The 21,000-nt window shown below is 38.5% G+C and overlaps 2 protein-coding genes across 2 annotated transcripts in view; one reads left to right on the plus strand and one right to left on the minus strand.

Moving 5' to 3' along the window:
• Positions 1-2,993: 2,993 nt before the first annotated feature.
• Positions 2,994-11,239, minus strand: LOC139717807 (replication factor C subunit 2-like). Its single transcript, XM_071629309.1, has 7 exons — positions 11,150-11,239; positions 9,618-9,724; positions 8,713-8,814; positions 7,036-7,294; positions 5,741-5,806; positions 4,779-4,973; positions 2,994-3,107 (listed from the first exon to the last, which is right to left on the minus strand). The coding sequence occupies exons 2-7, from the start codon at positions 9,671-9,673 to the stop codon at positions 2,994-2,996; spliced, it is 792 nt and encodes a 263-aa protein (XP_071485410.1). The 5' UTR covers positions 9,674-9,724; positions 11,150-11,239.
• A 4,050-nt stretch (positions 11,240-15,289) lies between these two features.
• The window catches only part of LOC139718825 (protein spinster homolog 1-like), a 42,008-nt gene continuing 36,297 nt past the window's right edge, over positions 15,290-21,000 (plus strand). The window contains exons 1-3 of the mRNA XM_071630293.1: positions 15,290-15,797; positions 18,750-18,958; positions 20,365-20,516. Coding sequence (XP_071486394.1) covers positions 15,341-15,797; positions 18,750-18,958; positions 20,365-20,516 — 818 coding nt within the window. The 5' untranslated portion in view covers positions 15,290-15,340. The remainder of the gene's footprint in view (positions 15,798-18,749; positions 18,959-20,364; positions 20,517-21,000) is intronic.

The raw sequence follows: 21,000 nt of genomic DNA on the forward strand, positions 1-21,000 counted from the left end.
TATCGAGCTAAGTCCACTTTGGGTTTCATGAGACTGTTTTCACTTACATATATGATGAGGTACAGAATAAAAATACCAAAATGTTGTGAATTCCTATTCAAGAAATTCTGTTAATAAAACATGAAAGCAAATTGCGTAATGCCACATCCCTGCGTCTGTGAAAGTGGTTGTGTTGTGTCACTGAAAGTAAGGAATGTTTTTGTGTCAATCTCATGTTACTAGACGAGTTTTCTGAGGAATGAAATGAATGTAGGCAATTGTAGGGTAGGTTAAATAGGTGTCTATGGCTATTCTCTGACACTCAAAGGAAACTACTTGCTCAAAATATATGAATGTAGTACTTGCATCTTGCACTGAAATCTATTCAGAACTGGGAGTAACAGAAAATCAACAGTATCATGAACAATACATGCTAGGCACAATTGTTGGGGTGGGAGACACTTTAAAATTCCATATACAGTCAACCTTGCCGAAGTCGAATATATTTGGACTGAAGAAATAGGTTCCACTCAGAGAAAACTCGACTTATGAGGGATTAAAATCAATAGAATATAAAGAGAGGATTTGAAAAGACGTTTGACTAAAGCGATTATTTTATTTATGCAAGGTCGACTTAAGCAAGGTTGACTGTAGTCCTTGTAGATTGGAGATGGTTTACTAGTCACAGAAAATTGTGAGATATGAACATTGGCATACCAATTTGACACACTGCATATGGGGATAGAAATTCATTACACACTAAATCCACATCAAACTGATAAATGCTCTTAAATACATGGAAGAAAACAATCTAGTTTCCCTTTATTATCACATGCTCATGGCTTCATTTAAATACAAGCATCAATCATTTTATGTTTACTTGTGACATCCCTTTTCAAGGCACTGACAGTGAGATTGAACATACAACTGTACTTACACAAACTTCCTTGTAACAGACATTCATTTCCTGGAAAAAATAACACTTCTGATCAATCTACAAAAAGTACTTTTCCTAGCAGTATAAACCTTTTTTTCAATGTTTCAAGTGGCATTTGGGTGTAAGATCAATATTGGTCAAATACCAACCTAAATTACATGTAGGCCTCATGCATTAATAGCCGCTAGAAATGGAAGAACTTCCTTCAAAAGCTGTGAATGCTCAAGGAATTTTCCTTGTCAATGTGGAAAAGGATTAAATGTATTTGGCAAATTTCATGTGGACACCATGAATCCATTTTTTTCCAATGTGTCCTTAACTGTGATTAGTAATAGTGAGCCCTTTCTATACTACCGGTAGTTGTCATACCCTTTCTCCCTCCCAATGTTGCAAATGGGGATGACTACTTCAAGTTTATATGAACATGATTTGATTGGTGGTAATATTCATCAGCTCCAGAATAGGTGTGAATCACTACATCAATGCGATATATCTCAAAAATAAAAGAACTCAAAACCTTATCCATAGCCTTCAGTTAAATGGGAATGAAACCCAAATATACATGTGGATTGAGCAAATTCAGCAATATTAGTATAACACATCAACAAAGTGTGAGGAACATCGGACAATCTGATGATTTTGCGTGAGGACTCAAAAAAGGTGAAACGGGTTAACCAAGTCAATATTGAGTTTTCCATACTTTCTGAAAGAGCTATTTTTCTTCTACATTAATCTTGAATTTGGAATCATAAAATGAAGGGGAAAGTGGGTTTTCAGCAGTTTTTCTACAACCCTTTTTTGGTAGAGTAGTGTGATCAGGTATATTTTGAGGGCCCCTTTTCATTTCATGAAAATCCTTTGCACACTCTTCACTTTCAACTCTAATAACTTCTGAAAGGATAATGCTGCTGCTTTGAAAGTTCACAATAATCATGTTCAGAACGTGTTGATATAGTGTGCCTAATTTCAGCTCAATCTAATAATCCATTCGTTGTTGTTGCTCCTGTGGTTTACATCCTGTTTTTTGTTCTATTCATCGCACAGGCAGCATGGCTTGGTAAAAGATTAGCGCTTGAATAGACCTTGTACTTCAGAGCCTCTTTTCTCAGTTCACACTTTTCCAGACTGTGCTTTCTTTCCAATATTTAGATAGGTTAGGAGAGTCCATTTGAGTTGAGTTATACATCATTTTAAAGCTTAGAGTCTGCTCATTCAAAATCATTTTAAAGCTTAGAGTCTGCTCATTCAAAATCTTCCCTTAACTACAAATCCATGTTTGGCGACTTTTTGTTGGTTTTGTGGTGCAGGGTCACATATATTTGGGAATCATTCTCCCTCAAAGGGATTCTACAGTTTTAGTTGAGACCTAGTTTCAGGTTTCTAACATTTTTCGGTGATATAATGAGAAACCTCTTATGAAATGTGGAAGAGCATGTAATTCCATGAGGAATTCAACGTTTATTTGATGAAAATTGGTTTTGAAATGGCTGAGATATCCAAAACAGAGCGATTGTAGTAAGTGTGGGACCCACACTTTATGACGATCGCTTTGTTTTTGGATGTTTCAGTCATTCCAAACCCGATTTTCATCAAGTAAACTTTGAATTCCTCTTAAAATGGTATGCTCCGTACTATTCATAAGTGTTTTCTTGGTATCTCGCAAAAAGTTCAAAGCCCAATTCTCATCTCCACCAGTACTGTACCATCCCTGGTAAGTATGGCTGGACCTACTACTTATTGACTGCCTTTTGACTAAATGTTTTGTATCGCGGAAAATATCACAGTGGTCATTCTCTACAGAGTATTGTAAATACAAATGTTTGTAGCACAGTCATTGACCAGTAATGTACACAGAGGTATTTACATGACAGTCCAGAGTCCACAGTGAGGAATGCCTGCTAGATACACTTTGTGATGATGCTAACTCTTTTTCAGTTGGAATCTAGCTCACCGCAGCCTTGGGCCACACCATTCAGTGGTCAAGAAGCCAACATTTCATGTACTGATAGCTCATAACTGCATCGGGGCACACAACGTCCAACACGGGGGAACACAACTTGGCAGCCTTGGCTTATTTTCAAGCTTCCTCTGGGGGCATGGTCGACTTTTGGCACAGCCTCGCCAACAGGCCGGAGAGTTGCAGCAACGAGTTTACTCCCTCTGCAATCCTCATGTGTGTCAGCCCTATTTCCTGTGTGACAAATCAAAACAAACAGTAATCACATAACTGAATTCCATGAGTCACTACATCCTTATATCATTTCACACAAGTTGAAGTGATTTGGGTATCATATCTTTGCTTCACTGTCATTTGAACAATTTCTATGGCAGCCACTTTCATATTTTGTCTCTATAAATCAAACCTCAAAAGAGTCTGTCCCCCTAGCAGTGGTGCTAACTATCATAAAACTCCTATTCACACTAGTATCCCAGTCTGGGTCCCTTGGTTTGAACCTTGATCTTAAACTGCTGTAAGTGCTGCTTGCATTTTTAGACTGAAAGGGCAAAACCAAATGGCACATTTTGCAAGCTACAAAATGACCAGTTTGACTTGGCATGATTTACTAAAGGTGTCACAGGGTTAGTCATGTGAGTCAACTTTGCATTGTTAACAAATCTATTTAATCATAAACAGAATGGACATAACATCATTGGTGGAAAAGTACATACTTGCCTTGGTCCCTCCGGAAGATACTTATGCACAGTTTATGTTTACACAAACTTGCAGAGGAATTTATGACACGCTACCATTTATGATGATATAAAAATGATCAAACTGGATAGATTACAAATGGAACTAGAAATGTCGCTACGGCGACTGGTATGCCTCCGCCATAATGCATGGTTCTCCAAATAGGTTTATAGCACAATGTCTTGACGATGTGTGATGACAGTTTCACACAATTGGCAAAATATTAAAATGACAGGTTTGCCACAAATGTGCCGAATGTTCACTTTCCTAGAACTAGGTTCAATTGGATGAATGATTAAAATGTCAGAGTGTAGGTATTTGGGGAACTGATGATTTTTACTTGACATTTGACCCTTTTATAAGTTTATGCATTGAGTAATTTTCAAGGTATTGAGAAAGAGTATAATTTCAGTATCAAATGGTAAAATAGTATTATCTAAACCTGGCCTTTGACCTTTGACCTCACAGTTCCAAAGAAAATCACTGTTAGGTAGAACATGCATAAATATGTAAGTTTCATGATGATACCTTGAGTTACTTTCCAGATATGGAGGAAAAAGTGCAATTTAGCACTTTCACTTGACCTTTGACCTTTTGGCAAGAAACTTCCCACAGAATATATATTGGGTAATACATGCATACATCAAGTTAAATAAAAATCTTTCAGGCATTGCATAAATATAAGAAAAGTAGTGATATTTTGAGGAGTTGACCTTGACCTTTGACCCCTGACCTTTGACCCCCAACTTCCCTAGATAATCACTGCCCATCGGTACATGCATATATACTAAGTTCCATGAAGATACCTTGAACCATTTGCGAGATATGGAGAAAAACATGAAATTTCAACCTTTTTTTCACAAAATATCTTGTGACCTTTGACCTTTGACCCCGTGACCCTAAAATCCAAACAAAGTATTATCCCCCCAGGATATACCCTCATACCAAGTTTGATGTAAAACCACCACATGGTTCCTGAGATATTGACAAAAACAAAACGGGACGGACGTCCGTACGTACGTTGACCCGAAAACATAATGCCTCCGGCCACTTTGTTGGCGGAGGCATAAAAATGCACTAAATTTTCTCTGCAAGAACCTCTTCAACGGTAAAAATCACATGACTATTTTTATGGCAAGGGAAGATAGAATTATGGCTACTGATTCTGACCTTGATGAACTCCAGTTTGAGGTACTCTGCCATCTGGTGTGTCTTGCATGAGCGGAAGACATTGGTGATGATGTCATCGGCCGAGTAGCCCATGTGCCACATGTGTTGCATGACCTCGTAGGCCTGGTCTATGTCGCCCTGGATGCAGTGATCCAGCATGGCTTTGATCAGCTGGGGATGGGGCTCATCACACACCTTGGCACAGAAGAAAAGGAAAGGGGAATGAGAGGTGTTATTGGGAGATATTTAGCAATGGATATCTCTTCATTTTATGTCTATCATATGAAATGACACATATTTATGTAAATTTTAGGTTTTGGGTGACTGACATGAATCCTAATATCTTGAGAACACACCACCAGGTGTGACTATGACACAAATGGAACTATTTCTGCAGGTTTATAAAGACAAATTATATTAAAGCTAAAACAAACTATGGCACCGTGCACTGCTTATCATTGGTCTCTACAACATTAATCTGGTAGTCCTGAATTTCATTGCATGATGAGTAATGGGCTAACAAAACAAACAATAATCCTATGAGAATGGAAGACACAATAGAACAACTATGCAAATGGAAGAGTTACCATAAAAAGGTTCTAGAAAATGAAAGAGTTACCAAAAAGTTTTAAAAGATCGATTTATCAAAGACAAAGGCTAAGAAAATTTAAGAGTTAACAAAGACAAAAGGCAGTAACATGAAAAGCTTATTGAGAAATCTCTGCAAAATACAGGTAAAACAGCCGAACAAAAAGGCTCTGAGGATTGAAAGGTCAATATGGCTCTGATCTAGTGATGTAAAAACAGCAAAGTATAGACTTAATCCAGTCTTCATCATAAGCAATCTCCGATGGTCACTATCTTTTTCTAGGGCAATAAACTGAGAAGGTCATGGCAAAACATCATAAACCACATTCTGAACAAGCCACCTTTGAGGTGCAATCACTAGCTCCACAACTCACCTTGAACACGTTCTCGCTCGTTATGGAACCAAACCCAGCGTGTGTGGACTGCAGGTTGTTGATGGCCTGTCCAGATACAGGAAGCAATCAAAGTGGTGATTCTGATCAATTATGGGGTGGCGAATGTGTGTATCCTTCCTGTTAAGGAATGCTTCTGTGTTCTGTTTACATGCAGAAAATATATTACAGGGGCTTCCTAACACAGGAATCGAAACTGATCAATCACAAGTTGTGGCTGGTGCACAAAAGATGGAGCTGCACCCACGCCCCCCCCCCCCCCCCCCCCCCCCCTCCTGTAACACAGTTTTCCATCGGCCCTTTGAGGACAAGCCGATTTGGCTATAATGCATGTTTGCATAGACACCTGCCCGAGTGTACTTGGGACCAGTCTTCAACAACCACTATCTAAGTCTATACCCAGACCTCCCAACTTTTCTGACTGAAAAATAGGTATGAATCGATTCAAAAATAGAAAAGATTGTACAATGGGGTCTGAGTTTTTTTTTCGATCCAAACATGGTATCATGGCAGTCAAGTATTTTGTGATATGTGGATAGCACATGATGGAAGTGTGGTCCACATAAATCATAGTTCAAAGGTGTGGATGCCTATGTCACAAGTGCACAGTTCGTGTGAAAGATATTCCAGTAAAAAGAAAAACCAAATAATATATTTACTCCGTCTAGTAGTCTCAAACTGATGCAAGAAGTCTGTGGGCAGCTAGCACGATCAAAATTATCATGCTAGGTAATGTGCAATGCAGCACTAACCATTATACTTGTAGATCTGCTATCCCTATTACCTGTATATCAATTTGTGGGGTCAGTGAAACTTATACATAGCTTGGCATACAGTGGCGGTGATGGGCAGAGAGAGAGAGGGAAAAAAAATGCTTTTTATGTAAACACCAACACAATTAGTGTTTTTCTCTTTTTCTGCTTGAAAATGAAGCCTTTATATATTCCCCCCTGCCGCCAAAGATCAAAATTTGGGAATATACAAAATACAAAAGCACTCCATATACGAAAGGTTTTATGCCAATTATGTAGCTCAAGTGAGCAGTGACAGGGGTATGAGAGTACTGGCAGAAAAAAAATCTTTAAAAATCTGAAACTTATGACAAAACAAGCCTGAAGTGCTTTAAACTGTGACTATTTCAATGTATTTCAATTGCCAAAAGTCTGAAAAGTAGGTTTTTGGAAAGAACAGAAAAAAATTGAAATCAGATAAAACTCTGAACTCTCACATCCCTGGCAGTGAGAACTCATTCGGTACCATGGCGATAATGTTCCCACCTGTCTCATATCCCCCTGGGCCGTGTAGATGATCGCCTCCAGCCCCTCCTCCGTCTTGTCCACGCCCTCCGCCTCGCAGATCTCCAGGAGCCGCTTCAGGATCTGGGCGTCAGTGAGCCGCGAGTACCGCAGCACTGCGCAGCGGGACTGGATGGGCTCGATGATCTTGTCCGAGGCGTTGCAGGCGAGGGCGAAGCGAGTCGTCTTCGAGTAGATCTCCATCGTCCGACGCATCGCCTGTTGGGCTGCACCTGTCATGCTGGAAAATGAACATACTCTAAAATTTCATTTTCAATATTTCATAGCCACATTTCCTTTCTATGTATACTTTGACAACAAAACAACCACACACTCAGTCAAAAATTCTTCAAAACTGTCAAAACTGCTTGTATAGCATTTTCTAGTGACAAAATAGATTTTATCATGACTATCACTCTAGTTAACAAAGAATACAAGAGATGACTGCAAACATTAACCATGATTAGTATAATTTGAGTCATACTGCAGTAATATACAACTTACATACCAAGCTCAAAAAACAGGAAAATATAGAATAAATTTTGCAGATTACAAATTTCAATACATGTTGCATACTTCACTTTGTTTGAACAGATGTTCTAGAAAATAGAGCATAATACCAGATCACACTTCTTCATTTACTGGGTAATAAGTGTGATGCTAAGACTAAAATAGAATGGTTGAAAGGTCTATGCAATACCTTACTAGTAAGTTAAGTCAATGAATAAATGTCATTTTAAAGTATGCCAAACAAGCCCCCGTTTACAGTGCGAGGCTCGGCCGCGGCCGAGCCGCGGCCCAAAATTGGCCGCGCATTTGGCCACGCTCTGGAGGTGGTCTCGGCCATGGCCGAGCCGCGGCCGAGCCCGGCCTTTTCTCAGTGTAAACGCAAACTCGGCCAAATGCGCGGCCAATTTTAGTCTGGCTTCCAAACCCTCTACCCGTATTATTTCGCTATTCAGGATATTAACCCCCTCAACGTCGAAAACTAGCATAGTTTAAGGTGGTTTTGTCCTGCAAAGGATTTTCCTTCGGTAAAAGCCTTTGCCCGAACGGCGACTTTGTCGCCACGGAATCCAGTTGCCAAAGGCTCTGAAAACCAGACTATACCAAATTGCCTTTGTTTACAAGCAGAGCGCCACTACAGCAAAATATTGAAAGGTTTGAATTAAAAGTGCCGCGAGCCCAGCAGTGTAAACGAACAAAATTGCGGGGCTCGGCCGCGCCTCGGCCCAGCCCCGCACTGTAAACGGGGTCTAACACCTCTTCCTGAAATAGTGCTGGCTTTGTGTCAAAGGAAACAGTAAATATGTACCTTACAATGTATTCCATTCATACAAAACAGCTTCCCATTGCTTGTGAATGCATATTTCAGGAGCAGTGAATAATGTGCGCACATTCTATAGCTAATGTGAATGTTTAACCACAGTGATGTACTATCACATTGTCTCCAATCCTTTAAGGTTAGGATTGTGATAGGGTTTTAAGTTTAGTTTGATGTGAGGAATAGGATTAGGGTTAGGATTATGTCTGTGGGTAGAATTTATATTTGGCTTCGTATGCAGGTATTTCATGGGAGCGATTGTCCCAGGAGCAAATGTCATGGAACCACTACCACCATGCACCCAGTGTTAACATGGACAAGAAAGAAACACCCACCTGTCAGCTTCATCCAGAATGATGATCTTGTGTCTCCCTTTGGGCAACGTCACTTTCTTCTGGGCAAACATCTTGATCTTGTTCCGCACGACGTCGATGCCCCTGTGCACAGAGATTAAATGCATGCAACATCAAATAACTGTTTGCAGTTTCATCATGTACAACACAGAATACATAAAACAGCAATCAGAAAAGAAACCAAGAAGTAAAAAGAAAAAGAAAAAGAAAAAGAGGGAGACAGGCATCATGAATATTCAAATATATTACAATCTGTTGCAGCTTTTGATGGATCACACATTCAACTCAATCATGTCATATAATCAGTGTCACAGTGAGTCTAAGAGAAAGTCACACCTAGACAACTGAAAAGGTCCTATATTTAACAAATATTTGGAATCCCATGCTCTGCATTACACAGTAACAGTGAAAATCAAATCAGAAAATGTCAGAGGGGGAAGACAATGATAAAAGATAGGAGAGATGGGAAATGGAGGAAAATAAAGATGTGGAGACAAAAACAAAAATGTTGAATGTACAAGTGTATAATTATCATTACGTATTAACCATCATTTTCTTTCTTTTTCCGAGTGAAATAGCTTGTGAATATAACCACCACTGTTGAGCTACAATCAGTAGGAGAGTTGAGTTTTCTCAATCTGTTCCCCCTCCCCAATTTCTGAGTCTCTGAAATAATGATCTAAAACTGAAATAACCATTTAAGAAAAAAACAACAACAAACAATTGCTGCCATCTATTTGCAGTCCATATGAAGATATGACACTTTTCCTATGACTTAACCATCGATATGGAAACTCTCAACCTCTCCCACTTTTGGATGTCATGCATTGTGATGACTAATTTGGGTGATTTGTGAGATACGAGTGATTCATGATGATAACACAAACCTTTCATTGGAGGCATTCATCTCCAGCACAGCTTCCTTGAACGCTGGTCCCAACATTGTTCTTGCAAGGCACAGGATGCTGGTCGTCTTTCCTGTCCCCGGGGGACCCTAGAAAAACATCGTGAAAACTACAAATAATATCTTAACAATGTCTATAAATGTTCATACTTCCTCGGTAGAAAAACAAAACAAAACAAAACAAGCATACTTGAATGGACAAAATTCATAATTGCTGTATGGTTATGCAGCAATTTCTAAAAATGTTATCAGTTATTGTTGTTTTTCTCTCTATTCTATCAATGCTTTCTTTCCATCGGCAGGGTTCCATAGTCATGAAATCTATATCAAGGGGCTTACTACAAATTTTGTACACACTTGCACTTCCCCACAAAAGTATGTCATCAATACAAGACAAGTGATACTAAATAAGCTTAATAGAGAGGATGTGAGGTTGATTCTCACATTTCAGAATTCATAAACATGGAGGCACAGATGGAAAATTCTCATTCTTTAATCCTACATGTTTACTTTGCATTTGGTTTAGACAATGTTATCAACTTCCCCCCTCTAAAATAAAATAAAAAAATTATCTCTCCAGTCAAAACTGTCAATCAAGCTACAAAGCTTTACTCTACATTTTGTTATTTGGCCGAAATATTGATTAGTGATAAAACAAAATAAACAGACTGTTCTGTAAAAAGGTAATCACATCTTTAAAAAGGGCATTGTTCATTCATCAGCTTGCCACATGGGATTATTTAATTTCTTATGGTCGAATTTGAATTGTTTTACAGTACCAATCAAATACTTCTATGCAAACAGTCATTGGACCACTGGCTTTGAAAGTTCTCTTCAAAAGTGAAGCTGTAAAAATAATGTGCCTTGGCATGACTTGCTACGGCCAGGGAACTCCAAATGAGGGATCTCACGTCTGTGTTCTTATTCAAGTCAGCACAACTCCTATTCCTGAATGACTACATGTACATCCAGGGATGCCAAGTTCAAAACAATTTTATGAGTGAGATTTTCATGACTTGGCATCTCGACATGCGAATGTGCGCGTGAGCGAGGGTGTGGGAGGGGTTTTTCCCCCCTGTGTCCTCCCACGGTAGGGAGCTTTTTCAATTTTTAGCTCTTCACGGTGCGATCAGGTGCATACTTAAGTGACTATTTTTTACTTATTTTGAAAGACAAAAGTGAATTTACCTTCATTTGTAACTATCACTTTAATCTTTTGAGCTATACTCATTATCATAGGCCCAAGTCGCAGACTTCGCTCGATGAGTGAGAAAAATGGGTGCCATGCGTGAGATCGTGAGATGGCCCCTAAATGCTTGAGTCTCACGCAGAATGTATGAGACTTGGTAGCTCTGGTACATCCCAACAAAATTTCAAAATGACACGGCACCTTTCTTTGTGTGTGTGTGTGTGTGTGTGTGTGTGCATGCATTTCTTTGCGTCCTCCTTTTACTTCAGCTCTAATTCTGAAATGGGTAGCTATATGGATGCCTGACTGTAATGCACTGTACTCACCGCAATGATCACATTGGGAACATTTCCTTCTCTCGCAAAGACGTCTAGTCTTGAAACCGTTTCCTCATTGCCCACGACATCTGTGAGCACTGTGGGGCGATATTTCTCAACCCTGTGGATAGCAAGTGATCAGACAGCAAATCAGTGGTGAGAATTAGAAATTCACATGTGAGTCCTATACATCCTACAACTACAAAGAATGCAGCTGGCACCATGAATAGCATAGCAATAGCAAGATAACAACATAGCAAACAAATGTATCCACAACAAAATTCCATTATTTACTAATGAAAAAGAAATGGGCACATACACTGTAGCTTGTCATAAATTGCAACTGGTGAGTTCCCCCCCCCCAAAAAAAAAAAAAATAAATAAATAAAAAAATAAAAAAATAAAATAAAATAAAAAATAAAAATAAATATGAGCTGTCATAGCCTGGGCAACAACTACTGAACAGCTCAAAAGCAAAAATTCTGTAACATGGACAAGCTCAGCAGTGTGTTTCATGTGTACTTCAGATTTAAAAAAAAAAGGGTCTTAAAGGACAAGTTCACCTTCATAAACATAAGGATTGAGAGAATGTAGCAATATTTGTAGAACACATCATTGAAAGTTAGAGGAAAATCAGACAATCCGTTCAAAAGTTATGAATTTTTGAAGTTTTTTTGCAGTACCCGCTGGATGAGAAGACTACTGCAGTGTATGAATAACTTAGATGTCACATGCGTACAACAATATAAGGAAAATATAAAGAGAATTTCACAAAATTCCATCTTTTGAAAAAAGTACACATTCCCCTGACTCGTTACCGATAAATGTTATGGGTAATATTATTCCCCTGCCTTTAGAAAGAGGCAAGTCAATTGCTCTTTTATTATGCGAAAAAAGTGAAAATATGTTGAATTTTCTTTTATATTTTCTTTATACTGTTGTACGCATATGACTCACAAGCTGTAGTAGTCTCCTCATCCAGCGGTTCCAACACAAAAATTTAAAAAATTCATAACTTTTGCATCGATTGTCCAATTTTCCTCAAACTTTCACTGATGTGTTCTACTAATATTGTTGCATTTTCTCAATCCTTATGTTTATGAAGGTGAACTTGTCCTTTAATTGTCTTTAAAATGTAAAGTCTGTTGGCTCATATGTGTGCTAAAAGGTTTTAAAAGATTAAAAAAAACAGTTGTCAGCTTGTTTTGAGTAATTCTACATGTATTTCAACATACTTCTCCCCAAAATAGCAGTGAAGCAACAGTCCATCAAATATGTATCTGTATGGTTTTAGAATCTAAATCTTGTAAAGTATAGATCAAGAATGGAGAATACATATTTATAAACAAGACAATTTCTCATAAAAATTCATCTGAGACAAGAGAGCATGAACATACATGTAGTCTTTTGGATTTTTGCACAGTTCTTCTTTCCCTTACAATGACATTAAAGGGATGGTACAGCACTGGTCAACGTGAGGATTCAGCTTTTAACCTAGTTTTGCGAGATACTTAGAAACCACCTTATGACATGTCAAACAGCATACAATTCTAAGAGGAACTCATTCAAACTTTATTTGATGAGAATTGGTTTTGAAATGGCCAAGATATCAAAAAAAAAAAAACCCAAAGTAAATCAAAGCATTTCTAATAAAAGCTGGGTCCCACCTTTTACTAGGCTGAATTTGGTACTCATCAATTCTCATCAAATAACTTTGAATTGCTTTTAGAATTATGTGCTATTTCATATTTCATAACAGGTTTCTTATTACATGTATCTCAAAAAATCTTCATAAAACACATTGGATATCTGAAGCCCCATCTCAACCAAAACTGTACCATCCCTTTAACAGGACTTTCATATTTACAGAAAAATATATTAAATAATCTAAATTCAAAGTAGGCTCTTAAATTCCTAGGAAAGAGGCTACCTCACAAAAGTGATTTTGATGCAAATTTTGACGCACATTTCCAATGATTCCATGATGAATATGGGAAAACATATTTTAGATACTGAAATCTCATTGAAACATGGTGGAACATACATGTACATTGTACATCAAAGGACAATTTCTGGCACAATTATCAAATCCATTTTTACTACTCGATATAATGTTTGTAAAGACTTAGGCCCATAAGGTAAATGCAGTAATTTAAACATTTTAGCCAAAAACCATCTACAAATTCTACAATATGGGTTTTAGGAAGAGACAACTGAGTTCATAGCGGTCATGACATAATATGTTATTACCATTTACAATAACTGAACAGTTAGATCAAGATGTTTTTGCTAGATTTACCATGGCATTTCATATGTTGATGATGTCCCTGGCTTGTTGCTGCGGTCTTCTTTTTTGGTTGTATCACCTGAACCATCACCCACTGCTGATGAGGTTGATTCCATCACCTCCATATTTATTTTATTCTTTTTAAAAATATATTTGGACTGCTACAAGTTTCTAGTGTTGGATAGACCAAGAAGTTTGCTCTGGCAAAATGCAAGACCCCCTCGGCAGCAATAGTGTATAGGCTGCAGTTCCACTTCTGACTTTAGAACCTGCTGGAAGAAGATTTCTGGAGCAATTTCTTCATTCCACGTCTGGCACAAGCACAACTGGTGTGTGATACTGTATACGGGACTGCATCACTTGCCGACGGTGAAGCTGGTGAAACTATTGATATCCACCTTGGGATGTGACAGGATCAAACACAAAGACATAGACTCTATTCATTATTAACGACATGAAGAAACCTGTTGCCTGAATCTAGCACGCACTGTATCACCAAAGTTCGACCTCCCATGCCAAAATTCAACTGCACGCAAGGGTATTACATGATAATTGTTAGGTTTTACATGTAGCTGGATGTCAAATTTTGGGACAGCATTATGGTCAAATTATGGGCGGCTTGCTTTATTATCATGATTAGCTATCTGATGTGACAGGGGAGATAATCTAACTTAAGGCCAGAAAGAGGGAAGGCTGAACATCAATGCTGACGATCGACGAAACAGTAGAACCCTATCAGTATCAATAATACCTAACACGTGTAATACACGCACACTCACTACACTAGAACCACTCCCCATCCATATATCTAACGTTTAATAGTCGTTAGAAGTGGTGGATCCGTTCGATCCGTGATTAAATTTATTTCAATTTAGACATGTTAAGACTAGATACGAAATAAATTTACTTAAGTAATTTATCGCAGCCCAGTTCTAGTTGGCAGTGCAGTCTTTCTAGGCAATTCCATTGGCATTAAAACCACTTAGTAAATACTCCCAACTTAGGTACGTTAAACATCATTTCTTGAAGAAAAAAGCTGACCCAAAATATGTTTCATAAACTAATTTACAATAATCAGCTGATAATGCAATGACAATGTCATATTCAAAGCACAGACAGACCAGTGTAAAGCCTATGATAGTGATGTTGTTGAGATAGATGGGAAGCACGACGACCACGAGTAGCGGAAGTCAAGGCGAAGTCTCCTCCACTCCGGTTGATTTCTACCTCTGCTAATCACAAAAACAAAAATGTCACTGACATTCCGTCATAGAAATTAACAGATTGACTTTGCAATCACCTCGTGGGACCTGTGTGATAAACGTTAGATTTCCAGTTGGTGCTACCGCATGCATGCAATGCCTAGCTCGTTTCACCATGCAAAGTACCAGTAATACATACATTCATGAAGTTTCGCGCGTGAGGGAAACATATGAAACACAACCTCGTTCGAGGGGTCGTCTGTAGGATCTGTAATTGCTGCAGAAAGATATGATTGAAAATAATTTTATATATTTATATTATCCATAGTATATTGCTGATTATTATCCTTGAATTTAATGACTTTATTTAAACTGTAGCATGATACGTTGCGTAGCAGTGAAGTGTATCACATCCTCGTCCGCTGCACTGCGGCCTATAGCTATGCACGTATGCAACGCTCAGTGCATGCAGAGGTGTGCCTGTAACTCACGAGCTTTTGCGTTCGCACAGTGCATGCATGATAGCTGTGTGCACTGTGCTGTGTGTGGCGTGGATCAAGCCAATACAGTGCGCATTAAAGTCTTCGATACGGCTGTCGAAGAAATGTTATAATGAGTGGGACCAAAACAAAAGCAAAACGCTACTGTGTTCCTCGTGACTCGTTACTTCCTAGCTTTCCGGTTGGACTTTGATCATAGCTTTGAGACTCGATGATCACCCCATCTAACGCTTCAGACGAAGGTTCTGACATTATTCAGCCGTCGGCACGCCGTGGAGACTCTGTCGAAATGGCGACGACTGCCAGTTGGGTTGATCCCGTTGATGTGCGTGATAAGAAACCTCTTCTAGAAGACGAGGACGGCAATGATGACGCTGATGAAGAGGCAGCTGTTCGGGAATACGCGGACCGGTCGACGTCGGGACAACTTGTTAATGAAGCCCATGTAGGACACGTTCAAGTGAACGGCACAACTGGGAGCATTGTGCGACCTGAACACGAAGGAGGCTCAAGTCGTGATGGAAACCCTGATGATACCTATGACACTAGGAACTCAGCAGATGAGCAAGAATCCTCCGACGACAGACCAAAATGCTCGGCCTATGTCACTGTGATCGTTCTGTTTTGTGTGAATTTGCTCAATTACTCAGATAGATACACAATAGCAGGTGTGATTCTTTCTGGTTTAACCTTCTCCAGACCTGATATAAATGTAGATTCTAACCGGTGGCATCATATTTTTAGGCTAGGCTATGCTTTTCAGTTTTACACACTGTCAAATGTGGGATGGGCGGTCGAACCTTGCTTGGTGTGGGTTTTTTAAATTTACCAATCTTGAGAATTGAGTTGTTGATGCATTGGCATATGTGACCGTGCATCACAAAACGAACAAAAAGGCGCATGCAGTGATATTGTGTGAGGACTGAAAATAGGTGAAATGGGTAAACCTCTAGGTATTAAACCAATATCGAGTTTTTCATATTTTTGGAGAGAGCAAATCTTCTACATAATATGTTAAAGTTTGGGATCATAAAACGAACAGGATTTTGTGTTTTCAGCAGTTTTTCTTGAATACTTTTTGGTGGAATAGTGTGATGAATACTTTTTGGTGGAATAGTGTGATTACTGTAAAAGTGGATATTTTCGTGCGACTTAGTTTTTCGTGCTTGGCCGGTTCAGAAGAGTTTCGCGTGTTTTCAATTCCGCGGAATCAAGACATCACACTCAGGAACATGGCGAGCAAAAATATTCGCGTGCTTTTATTTTCGTACTAGTTTCTGGTGGCGCGAAATGCGCGAAAATTTCAACACCGCAAAAATTTCCACTTTTACAGTAGGTATTTCTCATAGAGCTCTCTTTTCATTTTTTAAGAACCCTGTCCATATTCTTCACCGTCAACTCCAATAACTTTGGAAAGAATAATGCTACTGCATTGAAAGTTAGCATTAATCGTCTACAGAATGTGTTAATAAAGCATGTTTAATTGCAGCTTAATCTGATAATCCCTTCATTGTTGTTGCTCCAGTGGTCAACATCCTGTTTTTTGTTCCATTCATCCCACAGCTAGCATGGCTTGGTAAAGATTAACCGCTTGAATAAACCCTGTACTTCAGAACCTGTTTTCTCAGTTCACACTTTCCAGAGTGTGTCCTTTCTTTGCAATATTTAGATAAGTTAGGGGAATCCATTCTAATTGAGTTATACTCCATTTTAAAGCTTAGAGTGTGCTCTTTCAGAATCTGATCTCAACTAAAAATCCATGTCTGGCGACTTTTTGTTGGTTTTGTGATGCACGGTCACATATGCAAACACATTGTCATTAGGCAGTGTTCATTAAGAGATGGAGCTCCAAACTGGCTGTACTTGTGGGCTAATTATGCAAACAGTTGTCAGTTTTCTGTTGATGTACAAAGGAATTCCACGGGTGCATCTGCACCTTTGACAATCAATGTTCGATGCCGTCATCTTGATGAGCAGTCTGAGGATTCATATGTTTTGCTTATTCATTAATTAAATGAAATAAAAGCTCACTGAATGATAAATGCTTTAGCATTCATATATGACACTACCTCATCTTTTATAAGTTGGGATGGTGAAAAGTAATTCATTTGTTTATTTACACTCATTTAGTTACACTTATTTATTTATTTATTTATTTATTTGTTTGTTTTATTTCAGTATGATAGCTCTGTCAATGGCTGCAAACACTGTCATTCTCAGAGGCCCTACACATATAATAATTAACAAACCATCACAGAGACTTACATCTGTTGGGCAGATCCACTTTGGCACATGCTTCAAATATTTTAGAGTGGTGAAATCGAACATGGGTTCAAAGGAAATAAGACGATTGTGACTCCATTCTCTTGAATATCGTTGGTATAATTGTGGTGGCTGTCCCAAAAGGAACTCTTTCCATTGTACAAATGTACATGGCCAATTGATGGTTTGATAAATGTTTGTAAGCCAGCAATCTGAGGACCAAGTCTTGCTTAAAATCCTTGTAAGTACCAGACAATGAAATGCCATGCCTAGGGTACACATATATTGTCGTATAAAACTAGTAAAGACACAAGGGCTCAACTGCTGGCTGACTGCTGCCAGAGCATAAATGGACTTGAACTCAGGACCATCCCTCATAGTCAAATAACTAAGAGTCTGTGATTTTCTGTACTGAGCTTAACCACAAAGAGTCCTACGTGTAGATGTACATTTGTAAGTAGTGTTCATGTGCTTGCCACCTGCTCTAGTAATGAGCCCTAAACTTGTAAAACTTCATAATTTGCATATTGGCTTGTTCCCTCGCTTGGCCTGCACAAGTGATTGTATGAAAGGATTTACAGTAAACCTTGCTGAAATCAAATTCAAAGGGACCGCAGAAAGACCTAGGTGACATCTGTGAACTACATAGTTTGACATCCACAATTGAATTATAAACATGTTTAGATGTTATATACTCATCTGGGGTTAATTATTTTCTTTTTTTTACTTTACCAGTAACCAATTTTTGGTTCTTGCCAAAATTTTGCCAAATCTTCTGGTGGTATTGTAATGTTCCCGTCCTTTTCTGCTCAATTACAAATTACAAAGTACATTACAAAGTATGTGTACCGGTACATGTCTGTACTATACAACTGTACTTTCTTGCCCATCAGTTATAGTGTAATACTCAGTCAGTCATTACATAGAATGTATGCTTTCATAGTAACAGAATGCAGGATGAGTGAAACTTTGAATGAAATTTGAAAGAGTGTCATGGGCATTTAACCATGATATAATCTGTGCTACTGTACACTAATGTATGTATGACACTTACCAGTACATGATAATTATATCGTTTTAATTACACCATACATACATATACATATGCCATTATTTCTTTTAGGTTTCATGGTATGGAACATCCTCACAAATTTGCCATTTAAAGAATCTGTATAGATTTGCATGGAACTCAAGTAAATGTCAGTGTGCAACATTTGTATGAATAATGAAGACTTGTTCACAGGCTTGAGGCTTGCCATGTTAATTAATTTATGAAATTATGGCTTTATTGTAGAGACTTTGATGCTACGACCAGGGTTTTCATGCTTTGTTTTGCTCTTTTTCTCTTGCCCAATCAGCCAATCTGCCTGCCATCCAACAATATTTCAACATCGAAGACAACAACAGTGCAGCTGGTCTTCTGCAGACCATCTTCATAGTTGGGTACATGCTCACATCGCCAATATTTGGCTACCTGGGTGATCGGTACTCGAGGAAGTTGGTGGTATCCTTTGGTATTCTCTTCTGGTCAGCCACAACCCTGGCAGGGTCGTTCATTCCCTCACATGTGAGTTTTAGGCTCCACTTCTTTTTGCAAGCAATGTTAAATTGTAGTTTTTTTCTTTTTATTGTTTAAAGGGATCGTATAGTTTTGGTTGAGACCTAATATCTGGTTTCTAACATTTTTGGGTGAGATAATGAGAAACCTCTCATGAAATATGAAAGAGAATGTAATTCCATGAGGAATTAAACGTTTCTTTGATGAAAATTGGTTTTGAAACGACTGAGATATCCAAAACAAAGCGATTGTAATAAGTGTGAGACCCACACTTTATTACCATCACTTTGTTTTACTTTGTTTTTGGATGTCTCAGTCATTCCAAACCCAATTTTAATCAAATAAACTTTGAAGTCCTCTTAAAGTGGTGTGCTCTGTATTATTTCGTAAGTGTTTTCTTGGTATCTCACAAAAAAGTTAAAAGCCCAATTCTCATTTCCACCAATACTGTACCATCCCTTTAACCCTTTTTGTATTCATGCCCTTTGATAGCTGTAACTTACCAAGCCATCAGTTTATATATGATTTCCCTAAATACTCAACTCTAAAGTGTAATTTAACATCCCACTTTAGAAGTGGCAGTACCACAAGTCCACAGTGGAAATTATTGTGATGTATCAGGGGAAAAAGACTACCGGTATATAATCCCCATTTCATAGGTAAGTACAGCTGTACCTGTAGTTTCAAGATACACAATGCAATACTGATCAACAACAAAAATAAGTGACAATGTTTTTTGATCAGTGAGTAAAGCACATTCAGGTATGATTTACTGACTAAGTTACCCAGATTACCAGATATGCTTGGTATTGTAATTTTGCTTTCAAAGAAATATGATATGAAGAAGACCAATATTACCAGTGTTTTTAATGCTCTAAAAAAAAGAAAAATCTTATCTTTGATGTACTCATTCACACGGTGTCAAAAGAAGTGTAGATCTTTGCTTTCAATGATTTTTAAAATCTATGATTGACCTTTAAAAAATAGCATTATCTACTCTCACAAACAAATCAAGCAGAACATAGACACATCAGCCCGATGTTTCGAAATAGCGCGCTATTTTCTGACTTGGGAAAATTGGAAAATATCTCGAGCTTGGATTTTTATCGGGCTGATGTGAAAACGCCTAATGATGGAAAGGGAGAAGCCAGTATATTAATGATACAGACTTTAATTCAGTCTAAGGCATAACTTGCATTTCTAACATTTCTTCAATTTTGATAACAATAATCTTGTATTACAAACATGTAAATTAGAGGATTCATTAAAAGTATGTTGTTGGATTGGGACAAAAAGCAAAAAGCAGAACAAATGTCCCCTTCTATTTTGTAGTAGAGTAATGTGCATTTGTACAGACTGAATATCGGACCCTGTGAACAGTAAAATCTCCTTCCTCTGCCCCCCTTCCCACCCAGCTCTTCTGGCTGTTCCTTCTACTCCGTGGCCTGGTCGGGGTTGGTGAAGCGAGCTATGTCACCATTGCTGCTACGCTGATCGGTGATCTCTTTACAGGCAACAGGAGGACTCGCATGCTGATGGTCTTCTACTTTGCCATCCCAGTCGGGAGGTGAATAACGTGATTCCTTTACTGTATATGCCATATGTTTAGCGAGCCTAATTTTTTGCGCATCGGGACTTCCTGACGATTTCGCGAGTGGTTAGATTTGTGATCTTGGAGTGCAGTACTGAATGGAGAAATACATATATTGATGTGCACGCCATATTCATATCGGGATCAGAATCAACATTTTTGTGTCTCTTTCAATTTGTGAATAGACCAGCACCTGACTTGTGAAATTCATGAAAAAAAAAAACCTCATGAAATATTTGGCCTATACAGTACTCTACTGAACAGCAGCAGTGAAAAAAAAAAAAAACACTACCGGTATATTTCAGTGGTTGCTGCCACCATTTTGAAATGGGGGTCTTCTGGGAGAGCAAGAGGGTATTTGCAAAGGGGATATGTTGATGTCAAAATTTTCTCTTTCCCATATGCTTCTCTTATACTAGCACTTCAGCCCTGCTTGTCTAGGCTGGGATGAATGTAACAA

This window comes from Diadema antillarum, unplaced genomic scaffold (assembly GCF_040938485.1).
Source record: "Diadema antillarum isolate AM-2024a unplaced genomic scaffold, OU_Dant_1.0 scf00000008, whole genome shotgun sequence".
Taxonomy (NCBI): domain Eukaryota; kingdom Metazoa; phylum Echinodermata; class Echinoidea; order Diadematoida; family Diadematidae; genus Diadema; species Diadema antillarum.

Bases quoted from the DNA above. Each gene is read 5' to 3' on its own strand.
- LOC139717807 (XM_071629309.1), bottom strand. From the start codon at position 9,673: ATGTTGGGACCAGCGTTCAAGGAAGCTGTGCTGGAGATGAATGCCTCC. The intron at 5,807-7,035 runs GTGGGAACATTA...GTATCTGGACAG, and splicing joins CCCAGGGGGATATGAGACAG to GCCATCAACAACCTGCAGTC. The intron at 4,974-5,740 runs GTGAGTTGTGGA...TTCTGTGCCAAG, and splicing joins CGAGCGAGAACGTGTTCAAG to GTGTGTGATGAGCCCCATCC.